At 40.5% G+C, this 13,143-nt stretch overlaps 1 protein-coding gene across 1 annotated transcript in view; it reads right to left on the bottom strand.

Annotated features, from left to right (window-relative positions):
- Nucleotides 1-13,143, bottom strand: part of CTNNA3 (catenin alpha 3) — a gene marked incomplete at its 3' end in the record, with an annotated part of 517,670 nt that overhangs the window by 10,479 nt on the left and 494,048 nt on the right. Inside the window, exons 15-16 of the mRNA XM_082002095.1 lie at nt 8,571-8,676; nt 804-938 (exon numbers count right to left, since the gene is read on the bottom strand). Of these exons, the coding sequence (XP_081858221.1) occupies nt 804-938; nt 8,571-8,676 (241 nt within the window). The remainder of the gene's footprint in view (nt 1-803; nt 939-8,570; nt 8,677-13,143) is intronic.

Raw genomic sequence — 13,143 nt, 5'->3', positions numbered from 1 at the left:
AAACCACATAAAAAATATACTAATAGTTTTTACTTTTTTATATCTTCCAGACTATGTGAATGTGACATCATAAAGAGGAAAGTATTTAAATGGTAAGAATGTGGGGTAGGATGCTTTTGTCAGCTGGTGTTTATATCATTTAGCAGATTGTGTGTCTTGGTATCATAATCCCACATGCCACAGGTAATAGTAACACTAATAATCAAAGAATATGTGAAGGTGAAGGCATGATATGGATGCCTGTGAGCAAAGGTCCACAAAATTGCCAACAGTTACCTTTTCCATGACTAATGCTACTTAGAGCTAATGAATTCAATTAATGCAAAGTCAAGAAATCTACTCAAGAATCACATCGCCTTGCTCTTTCATTTTCTTTATTTCTGTAGGGATGTAGAATGTCCTTCATCTTTTCCTCCTGACCTGGAAGTAAGTCTCTGGGGATTTTTTTTTTTTTTGGCATACAGACACACGTATGTGCTGCTTAGTCCATATAACGAACCGCTATCCTAAAGTGGGTTACAGTTCTTCAACCCCAATTACTCCAGAGTAACAGTGAAGAATAATATGTTTTGAGAATTTGAAAGAAAAAACCAAACATGCAATTGATTGCTATTCCTTTTGAGCCACTGGTCTTACGCTTCACTGTCTTAGATTCTCTGCGTTAAGTGAGTGTAAAAACCAGTGGGGAACAAAACAAGATTCAGGACCACACTGGAACATGTCAGAAGCACAGGGAAGCACAACTTGAATTTAGGATATATTTTGATTAACAGAGTAATTTATGCTATTCTTCTTCTACTTACAGCAGACATGATGAGCTCTCCACCTAGGTTCTGGATTTCTGCTTTAACTTGACTGCAGATTTTGAGCTGATGGGAGTACAGCTTGATCTGTTCTAGGTAAGCCAACAAATCCTGTTTGCACGATTGGTCTGGACACTGAAAATGAAAAGAATGACGATTAAGAAAGCATTTCGGCAACCTGTCTCGAGTCATCAGGTTAATACTTCACCGAGGACTAATCCAATTGTACCCGAGGGTAGCCTTGCTTTCCGCTGCAGCTGTATCGGGTTGCCTGGTTCATTCCTCTTGTGAAGCTTTTTAACAAAGTAACTAACTGGAGAAGCTCGGAATAATCCTGAACTTCTCTATATTCACTTGTTACTTAACACTCAACTGCTGGGCTTGCCCTAGCAGTATTTCTAAACGAATTCTTTCTCATATAGAATAATTACTCTCCCTTCAATTCCTAGGAGGTTATGATTTCTTTTTAAGAAGAAATTAATTAACAATTGATTCCTCTTTTTAAAGCAGAAAAAGTATTACTGTTGGTATCTATTATGTGGGCAAACGTAAACATAAATGCAGAGCAATGTTAGCTTTATCTTTGTAACACATTCTATGGTGTTTTGTGTTCCCTCTGCAGTTTCTTCAACCTGATTTGCAGATCTTCTGTGTCAATGGGAACAGGAAAGTAAGACTGTCTTGGAGAAAACTCACCGATGTCAATACTTTTTATCAACACGGTATTTTTACAAAAAAATAGCACCTTTCTACTACCCTCACTTCAGTAAACTCCCAAAAGACTTACTTAGGAGTACCTGGGAGGGCAAATGCTGTTCTGAGTAGCAGGCTAGGCATCTAAGGCCTGGCACGCGTTTGTTCTAAAGCTCCTTTCTGTTGCTCTGGCAGAATAAAGGGATCTTAAGGTGAGTCCCTGTTGTGCTACCGCAGCTCTAAAAGGTGAGTACGATAAATAAGAAGTAGGTCCCTACAGTTTTTCAGAGCCCTGTTTCTGGCCCGTGTGCTATACTTGCATTATAAATACGATCACCTTCTTTTGAGAGGAAATCTGTGTTCAGCTTTGTGTATTAATAAAGAAAAGATACATTCCCACCAACTGCAGCGGCAACAACCATCTATGGTTTTGTACAGTTATTACCCCAATTACCTATTCTACCCGTTGAATTGTGGTCAACGTAGAAGTGATTTAAATCCAAAACCTGCCAGAAGGCAGAAGAAGCACCAGTTCTACTTACTTAATTCATTAAATACTCGACCTAAACTACCTTGATACTTGTTTAGGATGGGGGTGTGAAGATTCTACTTTTCATGACCGTGCAACAGAGTAGAAATGTTTGGTTGAGCAAACAAGTTCATGTGTTAGACTTACTTAGGAAAAGAAAGAGGTGAAGGAATGAGGAGGACATTAAAGTTAACAATTTTAAATGAATTAATGTCAGAGTCCTTAACTCGTGTTCCGCTAGGTCCATTACTAAAATGTTTTCTGTACTTTTAGAAGAAGAAAAGTAGAAGAATTTCTTGACATCCTCTCTTACGTGTATGTGATATTTTCAAAGTGTTTTTTTAGTGTAGTAGTGCATAATACACTAGGTCTTTGTTTCTTCCTTCCTCAGCACTTCTTTAAGAACTACACAAATCAGTATTTAAATACCGGTATCTCTGTGACTGTTCAGAAAACTGTAATAATAGTTGTTTATTTAATGTTAATTAAACTGTCCTTGCAGTCAAATGCAACTGTTGTAACCCCTTTTAAGCATCAGAACTACTCATAGCAAGACAGGGTGTATTGATTTCCTGGAACGAGATGCCAGTCGCTCCTCAATTTTTTCTTTTCTCAAATACACCGATTATTTTTTTTGTCCCCCCACTAGAAAAACCCAAGAGCTGGGCAGATAGGTGCCGATACAGCATCTCATCCATTTCCAATGGTGACAATGTCAATTATAGAAGTGCAGAGACAAGGGTATTTTAACCTTATTACAAAGTACTCTACTCTTTTATGTAATACTATTGGCAGGCCAGTCACATTTACTTTCTTCCTTAAGACACCACCAGAGAAGAAATATGTAACGTTTTAAGAACGCTCAAGATGATATGCATCGAAGACCAGGAAATTGCCACTCAAGAACAAGACCTTGAAACAAACAGTACCATGAAAAAAAAAAAAAGGTTCAGTGCTCAGTAGCATTCAAATAAGGCAAATGCTAGGCATTATGTCATTATGCAACTGTACAATTCTTGTGGTACACCCCCTGTAGGTATGGTGCATCTTTCCTCTCTCTTGCCCGTAACAAGGCACATCATAAGAAAACAGGAAAAGGACAGCAAAGCTTTTCATGAAGACAGCTATTCTCTCCTCCCATACAAAACCGAGAGGTCCTTGAAAGTAGCTAGTGTGAGTTCAAAACAAAAGGAGATGGTTCTTAACACTGTGTTGCCAAGTTGTAAAACTGTTATACTAAAAGCTTCCGGGGGTTAAAAAAACCTACTGGACAAATTAATAGAAAAAAAAATCAAGGACTATTTAAGCGTATAAAAAATACGTTCAGGTAAGTAAGTAAATTCAAGAATGGCTGCTGGAGGGAGGGAGACCGTATTGTGGGGGTTATCATGAAACGCATGCCATTATCTCGCGGAGTTCTCTTTATAGCCTCCATTAACTAGTGTCAGCAAGGGGCTATTGGCCTACATCAACCTACGGTCAGACCAAGCGTGCTCATTTTTATGTACTTTACCCCTAAGACTTTACAAGATGGTATGATCGAGGCAGGGACCAACACAATACAAAAAGAGAGAGAGGCACCGACAGGGGTAAAGGTAACATTCCACGCTACTTTTAAGCACTACAAAAAATTAAAGCCTCATGCCTTATAGTATATCCAAATCAACCACAAACGGATGTTACAAAGACAGACATGTACTCTGTAGAGCTGGTATTCCACCAGGAATCTTCCATGTATTGCTCAGAAGCATCTGGTACAAGCAACACTCACTCACTAGTGGAACGAAACCCTAGGCTGCAACAGAAGGAAAATGAATAAATTCTGAGTTTAATCACCCCACAGGCAATTAATGGTTACCAGTTTCATGCCTCAGATCCTTAGCTAGAGTTCCTGGCAAATGACGAGAGGCTTTTTCCCATACCGCTTGAAGTAGTGGGGTGTTAACAAGAGCTTTCCTTACAAACAGGGTCTGACTTGCGTCCAAAAGATGCCGTCGTGGTTTACCTTATAGAAATAATATCCACAGGAATCCCGCAGTGATTAAAACCACAATGAAACCAACAGCCACAATCCGAGTGAAAAAGTCACTGGATCAAGACAAACAATTCTGCCTCTTCAGTAGTAGTTAGTTATTTATTTTTCTTGGTTTGATTTCATTCCTTTGCTAATTAAGTCAGTAGCGTTTCTCTAGAATCTGAATCGGTCTTCATGGTGATTAATACTGGCTATAATCAACACACAGACCCGCTACTATGAATATAGATGTATTGTGACTATTTGTTAATTAATTGTAAGCTTTTAGGTATGATGATCCTGTAATCAGATGATCTTTTTGGTACATCTGCTTGGATCATATTTATCGGCTAATCATTTTAAAGGACGCTTTCTTAATTTTACTTTTAGAAAATGTTTCTAAAGTACATGAAATCAGGTTCTCAGTCAGTCAGGACACTACCTGGTTCTATATAAAGAGATGTTTCATATTGATCCCTATACTTGTAGAATTCAATATTAGTTAACGTTTTGTCGTCTTGATGTATTAGGAGACCGCTGCACACACGGAGGAGTTACTGACCTGCACGGCAGTTAACCTGAGTAGGGCCGGGCCTGTGCTGCGCTATGCTGCACGTACCGCTTGCCCTTCAGGCTGTGCCGCGGCGCGCCAATCCACTGGCCGCGACATACACCTAGCTAACGTACAGCAGCGGAGTCGTCTGCGGGCAGCTCCCGCATGGTACTGGTGATTAGGACACCTGTGTATCCTTGCCTTTATCTAGGACAGCAGAAAGAAGTCTTCACACGAACAGCCCATTTGACACTGGACATTATTAATTAATTGAGTTGCTTTGTTTCCTTGTAAGAAAATCCCGCAATAGCGCCAGCGACCAAAATGGGGGAACGTCATCTACGGAGAGGCTCTGCTCAGCATGCAGCACGCAGATCGGAGGCCCCTTCGATGCTGCTACCACCACCTGGGGTTCCCACCACTGAAAGGGATGCAAGATTACCTCCGATATTCTTTCCTTACAGCGTTAGCTCTGACAAATAGCATTTCGGATGACACCTCACAGAGTGCAAGTGCCTGTCTTCCTGGAATCATAACGGACCAGCGCCTCCTGGTGCAAAACTACTGGAATACTGAGGAGGCTTTCTAATAAAGACCTTAATCTACAGCACATTCCATTAAAACCAGGATGTACGAACCGCCTTAATTATCTTAGGGCTTTCGGGTCACAAATTTGACAATGCATTTGGAACAATCGTATTTTAAACTAAATTTATTATTGATGTACTTGTGATTAATTTGCCCAGGTTTATGTTGATGCTCTACTGTGATTATTTTCACAGTCGTTAACTGTTGAGCGCTGTGAGTATGGACTGAAATAGAACTGAATTCTGCTAATTGTACCACATTGCATCCCTTTCCTTCAAACACGGGAAGAGGGGATGTATAGAAATCTGAAATGAAGAACAATGTATCAGAGAGGTGCTGTTGTGGCCAGTGAGTTAAAAAATACTGCTACTACCGTTTCAGAGTGGGGTGGTGGTTTTTTCCCTCGTAGCAGAAAACCTGTATGAACGATGCAATTCCACAGTTCTCAATTTTGAATCTCTCAAATTACATGGAGCGCGAACCAAAGTAATTCATTTGAAAATGTTTTATGAACAGAGAAGGTCAAAGAGATACGACGGCGATTCTTCCATTATGCAGTGATTGCTTATTTTGGGTTCTTGCTCAGGTCTGAAGCTAGATGGAGGAAATAGAGCAAAGTTTTTGTTTTCTTCCTTGCACGTATCTTCAAATACTGAAAATGCTATTACGGATTACCGTAGGCCTGTTAACTGCAAAGGCAGAGTAATAGCTGAGTCACGGGAAAACTGTGAACTGTGAGAGAGAGGTGCCTAAATTAAATGACAGTATCAGAAGTGGTAACAAATACAGGGTAGGCCTAAGCTCAAGAGCAAGTGGCGAAATAAGCGTCAAGACAAATATTTGCAGGAAGAACGCAAGGACCTCTGGTTCAGTGTAGACCCATCTATTTTCACTTTTGAAGCCGGTAATACAAATCCATTTTTGCATGGAATAAACATGCCACATAATTTAGATGTTACTGAAAGCCAACAGGTGCAATATTGCACTAAAAAGTATTAATGCTGCTGAGAAAGGCACTCACAAAACCTCTACAGAATTCACGTGCCCGCCTGGGCACCACATTCTTGAATGGCTCCTTCAGTTTGGACCAACTTCAGAGAACAGCCGTCAGGTAGCCCAGAGGAATGTAAAGTTTCTTTTATCTTGGGACCCCAAGAGAGCAAGGCATAGGAAATTTGGCAAAGTAACAGCTGAGAAAAGGAATTTTTGTCTTTACAAATACCTTGGAGAGGGGGGGAAAAAAAGCTCTCCATGAGAAAAGAACTCTCAAAGTTAAAGGATGATTTGGCATGGGGAAAAAAGGTTATACAAGTTGAGAGGTTTCTAGCCATCTGAGGAATGAGGGGATCATTCATATTGAGCGTGCTTGTAATAGCTGCAGGAAATGCAAGACTCTTTTTTTACTAAGTTTGACCTGTGTCTAGCAATGATTACGGTTGTGTTCCCCGCAGAGGTACTGGCAGGGCTGCTTTGGTATATGCTCATTTGCTTCTAGCGCTAACAACATGAAATTACATCTAAAATACACCTATAACTAACTGACTATAGTGTATTTCAGGTGCGTACCAGATGCCACAGGGAACAAACACCAGCGGTCAGGTGGCCCAAGGGTATCCGCTGTGTGCAAGCTCTGAGCTAGGACACATGGAAATAATGTGAGTGAATCCAGTAAAAAGGTTACAATAACTTGAATGATGTCACATTTCCCAGCAGCTATGAGGGTGCACACAAATTATTAGCGCTAATGATTCATGGCTACTTTTTCCTCACACTAATTTGCTCATGTTTCTAGTCTGGAGTTACAGTAATAATACCGAAGAAGGAAAATTTCGGAAAGAAATGTTGCAGCGAGACTGGATTCCCCGTTCTAAAAACAGCAAGGGATTATGGCCCTTACTCATCTCTGGCTTTGATACCGCATCATTTTCTGCAATAGATCAGCGACAAGTTACGGTTTTCAATTTTAATTTGTAATGGATAAAATCTTGAAAGGAGACATGTGCTGGAAGAGTATCCGTCAGGATCAGAAACAGGGACTCAAGACACTTTACCTAGTTTTTCCACAAATCAGATCACAACTGTATAGATAGAGAACAGAAATTCTTTGTCGTCTTATCTGGAATTCAGAGAGACACTCGACAGAAAACACTAACAGATGGTTGCTGCTTCATAGATAGTAGAAAAGCAAGCACTGTATATGAACATCAAAAGCAAGGGGAAGAGAGACGGCGCGCGAGGGTGTGGAAGACTGCGACTATACCATGCTACCCTGTGCCTGAATGGCAGTCACAAAGACGAGGAACGTAAATGCTTTAGATGGGATCTTCGCACGCCGACATTTCACTGTTCTATTGGCACCGTCTGGCCCTAAAACAAACCAACTTAATTTAGTAAAGAGGGCTGCATGTGGCAAGATGCTTGGTGTACTCAATCTACTAAGCTACCATGCAGTTGTCTTAGCCTGGAAAATGAGCGTGCTTATTGATTTCCATACATCCTGCTTTGGGTGGGGTTCTTTGAGCTGTCTGATCCTTTAAAAATCCAATAGAAATAAAGTAGGCCTTACAGCTCTAACCCTTTGCATAAGAAAAAACACCTCGAGACTGCAGGTACGCAGAGGCCACAGTTCGATGACTATCCAGAAGGGTATTTACGTGGAAAACCACGGGACATCAATGCTCCAAAGAATGGCCGGTGTTGGAGCGCAGAGATAGGACAGATAACCTAGGTACAGCAAAATCACAGACTCTGTAGCACATGTAGAGATGAGGGTGGAAAACAATTAAGTTCAGAGACGGAGAAGTCAGCAGCCTTACTAAGCGTGGACCTAGCACCTGTCCAAAACGGTAAGCCCGCTCAGATGAACTCTATGCCAATGCAACAATCCTGTGTGCCCACATCCAAGGGGAGTCACCTGAAGTAACTGGGTGGTTTACCCAAAGAAGTCAAGAATGGACTATACTATAAATCGAAAATGTTGCATTCATAGCTTAAAGAAGCAAGATACATGTTTATACACACACACACACACATATATATATTCATACATACTATATACATCTAAAATGTTGCATTCGTCGCTTGAAGGAGTTCACAAATATACACATGTGCATGTATGTATGCATCTGTGATACAAGTACACATACGTTTAGGTTAGGTTTGTTTGTAAGTATATATAAACAGACACAGTGATATGTATGAAGAATAAAATCCACACATACAATTACGACAGGATCTATATATCTATTGCTTCAGGAATTGACAAGAAAAGGAAAGACAGATCTAAAACTGTCGCAAGTGCTTTTGTAAATGACCTTCCTAGGTGTTGGAGGTTCTGTGGACGGATTAACCTGTGACAAAGCTTAATGCATTGCTGCATAAATAACCTACCTGATTGGCAATCAGCCGTGCTAGGACATCCATCCTTGATCCTGACTCTGAAATCATTTTTGCTGCATTAATTACATCAGATGTGTTCTTCAGCGGTCCTCTACCCCTTCAAATGAAACAAAGAACCCTATTACATTATTCAAAAACTGAGAATAAATCATATCCATGCAAATTAGGCACAGAACTCCTCAAATGAATAAAACAACTAATCCATATAGAAGCAACATTAATTAAATTCCCGCCCCCCCAACTGTTTTGTTTTCATATCCCACAAATTCATATCGTTTGGCATCAACTGGATGCAAACGTACCAGAAAGATGTCACACCATTTTTTCATGCTGGAAGCTTTGTGCCATGCCAAATCCTGAGGATAGGGATGTTAAGAGCGTGCTGGTGCCGTTCGCTTTTCCCGTTGTTGCATCGAGTTCATGTTCCTTTCCCTCCCAAGAATATCCAATACGTATGTTTAAAGAAAGTTCAGCACAGTGATGTATTCTGAAACCCATTATGGGTATCTGGTCAGAAAAACTAGGGTCATTTTTTATTTTATTGGTGTACGCAAGCATGAATGGAAATAAATGAGAACAGGGCTGCAATTAAAACTAGCAAATGCCGCTCAAAGTACAGATATGCCTTATCTCAAAAGTACTTTCCAAATAATATCATAAATGATTCAAAGAAAAATTTCCAGCTTAGAAAACAGTAAAGTTCTTGAGAACACTTTGTCAAGAAGCCAACCTCTTTTTTTGTACAAATGCTCCCCTTCCCCCCCCCGAACTTCTTCAATTACCTGAGAATGTTTCTAGAACCTGGGAAGTAAAATGGGACTGCTTAAGGTAGGTAATATTGACAACCATTACCTTCACATTCTTTTTGGCTTCAGCTTCTTCAACGCTGAAATACTTCAGCTAAACTAAAATCGACACTTAATTATACCTCACACATGTATAAAGTGAGCAACTCTGCATTTAACATCTTTGACAAGTATACGTTTAGTTTTATTATATCAACAATTAATTCCTGAAGGCCTCATATATATCAATTTACAAGCTCTGCAATGGACAAAAGGAAGTAGAAAACATGGGAAGAAATGACTATACTACTTTGTTCAAATGGAAAGACTCTTTTTCTTTAAGTCAATACTGTTTCACGCATAAAGGTAGCAAACCATTCGAATAAAAAACTCACTTAAGCCTCAAAATATGATCATACATAGTTACACAAACCTTTCATTCAGTAAAAAAATAGCGTTGACAACACAACATGGCAGGTAATGTTTAATCTCTTTTTTCCTTGATTAATTATGTTGCTTAGCAAAGAACTATTTGTTGGTCCTTGGGGAAAAAGCATCCTTCACAGATCACAGTTCCTTTAGGTGCCGTACAAACTCTCAGGCTGTCATCCACCACCCCCCTGAAAGTTACAACCCAGTCTACCAGTCGAACAATAGAAAAGGTGAACATAACCCAGAATTAAAGAAGGGGGGAAAGGAGAGATGGCCTCAGAGTGCAAGTAATTTCTGCTTAGGTAATTCTTGTGAATAGCAGCTAGCAGCTTTTTTGACGTCCGAAGATACGCTGGCTGAGTATTTTGAAAGCAAAGCTGTTCAATTAAACTAGCGATTTTCTTGTACCTCTGCAAGTCCCTCAGAGGATCTGGCTATCGAGAATGAAGCAACTGTACCCACGAAACAGGTTTCAAACAAATGAAAAGAAAGTATTTCTTTGCATCGCAAATACGGCCACCATGAGAGCCATTAGAGGAACACTCGGCAATGAAGACTGACAAGACTTCTGCTCCGCTCGCCACCTAATTGCACCAATGGTTCAAGTCCTTCTCTATTACGTTCTCTAAGAACTGTGGGGCAGGATGCTTATGACCTATAAAACCACAGCCAAGTCTTGAAATAAATGCTTAGAAATAGTGTTTAAGATTGCCTCAGGCTTAGATTAAAAAGCATTTTAAAACCAGCGTGTTAAGTTACACATACACACACACATGGCTCCTTTGCCACACAACCAAGAACTATCTGGTTGGTTTTTTTACTTTCACGTACATTCCAGGCCCTTTTAAATACAGTACAGGCTTAACTGCCTTGGGGTATGGCATAATGAGCCATAGTCCCAATTTATGATGTTTGGCAATACCATCCGCTAAATACTTTTAAAAGGCTCCTTGGGAGAGTACATCGAATCTGCTCAATCACCAGACAAAGGGAAGAAAGAGACAGAAACGCCAGGATGAAATTTCTACGGGGACAACTGCAATGTCTAAATTTGGACGTAAATCATCAACTGCATAGAAGGAGGCAGATACAGCCTAGACAGCAGGTTTTTTAAATTATTCCAGTGGGTCAGTCTGAACAAGAGTCTCTGAGGTAGGGCCATTACGAACGCAGATGCCACTCCAAGGTACACAAATAGGTAGATATCCAAACGAAAGGGGTTTTTATTTTTCTTGTTCTCTCAGTTTTGGTTAATACTGCAGCTGAAGTTCTGTGTGGGTTTCCATGACGTCTCTCAAATCATTTCGGTTGTTTTCCCTAGTAGACAGCTTCCTACCACTTTTATATTTACTTGCATTTTTTCTGGCGCATTTGAAGTATGAAAAAACACTTTGCTTGGGAAGCTGTTTTCCCGAGCTATCCATCTCACCGTCTGAAATTTTTTATCAGCTATCTCATTTAGTTCTCTCTCCATATTGGGGTACCAATGTCCCTTTCATTCTACAAATGTAGCCCATGATTCTCCTCCACCACGTGCTGAAGCATCCCTGCCTAATTGTGAGACTACTGTGGTACTGGTCGAGTTGTTAAGAATAACAAAATTACTATCGATAATATAGATCTGCATGCAGAAGCTTAGGAAGATTAGCTTAAGTCATGCACCTACAGCAGATGCTTACAGACACATAAAAAACCCTTCCCACCGTGTACCATCTGCTGGTCAACAGCACCACAAAACTTCTCCTTCACAGAGATTTCCATCTTTTTCCCTCCTCTATGAGAAAAATTCTCATTTCTTTGTTGTGGTGTCCACATACTTCTTTTCTTTTAAAAAGCCTCATCTTATTTTTTTCCCCTGTTTCCAGTCTCTGTAATTTTCAAAGCCAAACTTCATGTCACACACTGAAGTTATTGAATTTACTGAAATTCTTTCCCAATGATTTCATTGTGTTCCCAGCCTACAGTAGACTCCGATTGTCAGATTTTGATTTATTACATGGAAGATGTAATATACCTATTTTCCTCACACTTCACTATTTCCAAGCATACAGCCTTACTAGGTAAGTAAGTTGATAAAACATTCAAGGCTATGACAACAAAGATAAGACAGAAAGCACTATATTTGTAAGCAGTTATATGCCACCTGCTCTGGCCAATGAGAAAACTAGGAATAGATCATAAGTAATTCCAGACATCCAGCTAAGTCTAACTAGAAGGAACGTAGTTAGATTTTGTACAACGAATCAGTTTAGAGTATCTTAACAAAGTTGTGGGAAGAAAAACAAAGCTTCAGAGAAACGTTTCTTGGAAGGTACAATCAGAAAAAGAAAAAAGCTGGACCACGTTAATTGGTACGACACCAGGGTGTTTGCAGAATTGTGAGACACCGAAGCCTCAACCTAATCCTTCTTGCTCCAAGCCATGATAAACAACGCATCTGCAGAGTAACGCCCTCCTTGCCTGCCTAAACTTAACAGCAACGATTCACAGGCATCAGTACTGGGCTTTTTTTTTTTTGTGTCACACTAGAACTTCACTCTGAAAAGTAACAATCGAAAATATTCTCATCATTCCTACATTAACAGAAACTTGTACTCTCTTACCTCAAATCCAAGAGGCCTTTACCATCACATTTTCCAGGAATAGAGTCTTCTGTCTCCGAGCAAAGCTGAGTGGCTTACCCCTACCCACTGTACTCACGTCAGCGAATGTTCTGTACATCCCCTGCATCAGAAACAATAGGGAGCTCTACTGACTAGTCAAGTCTCAAAAGCCAAACTCCTACCTAACGTACGTCTAACGCCCTAAGCTACCATCATACGTAAGCATTCCATAGCACTGCAAGCATTTCAAGGCGTGAACTTCAGCTTTGCAACTACCGTCATCTCCAAACCACAACCGGAGTGGTTTTTGTCATGCGAAATTCTTGAGCTTCAGACACTGACCGCAACATTATAGGTCCCAATTTCTAGCTCAGCAAATCCTGACGGCTCACACTGTAATTCTAGGTTTGTGGGGGCACTGCAGAAGGCGGCACTAACTCCAAACCAGTACAGATCCAGCAATGTAACCATCTCTTTGGTTCTTGGTGTTCCCATCAAAGCTCAGGAATGGATCCAGCCTGGCAATCCCGGCCAACCCCAGACCAATGTCCATCTGAGCAGCCCCTCCTCCTCGTACCATCAGTTAGGGTGCAGGCTTGGCCTGGGTGAGTCTGACTGCTGGCCAGGGCTCCTGGTTGATGGCAATCAGCTGGAACATTTCTTGACTTTGTGAAGAAGGTCAGAGCACTTATCCAGGTGACTTACCATGTTACTTAAGGTATGTGTCTACTCTTGGGGAAAGTG

Source organism: Phaethon aethereus (assembly GCF_964289735.1).
Source record: "Phaethon aethereus genome assembly, chromosome: 7".
In the NCBI taxonomy this organism is placed as follows: Eukaryota; Metazoa; Chordata; class Aves; order Phaethontiformes; family Phaethontidae; genus Phaethon; species Phaethon aethereus.
This window is presented reverse-complemented; position numbering and strand designations above follow the sequence as displayed.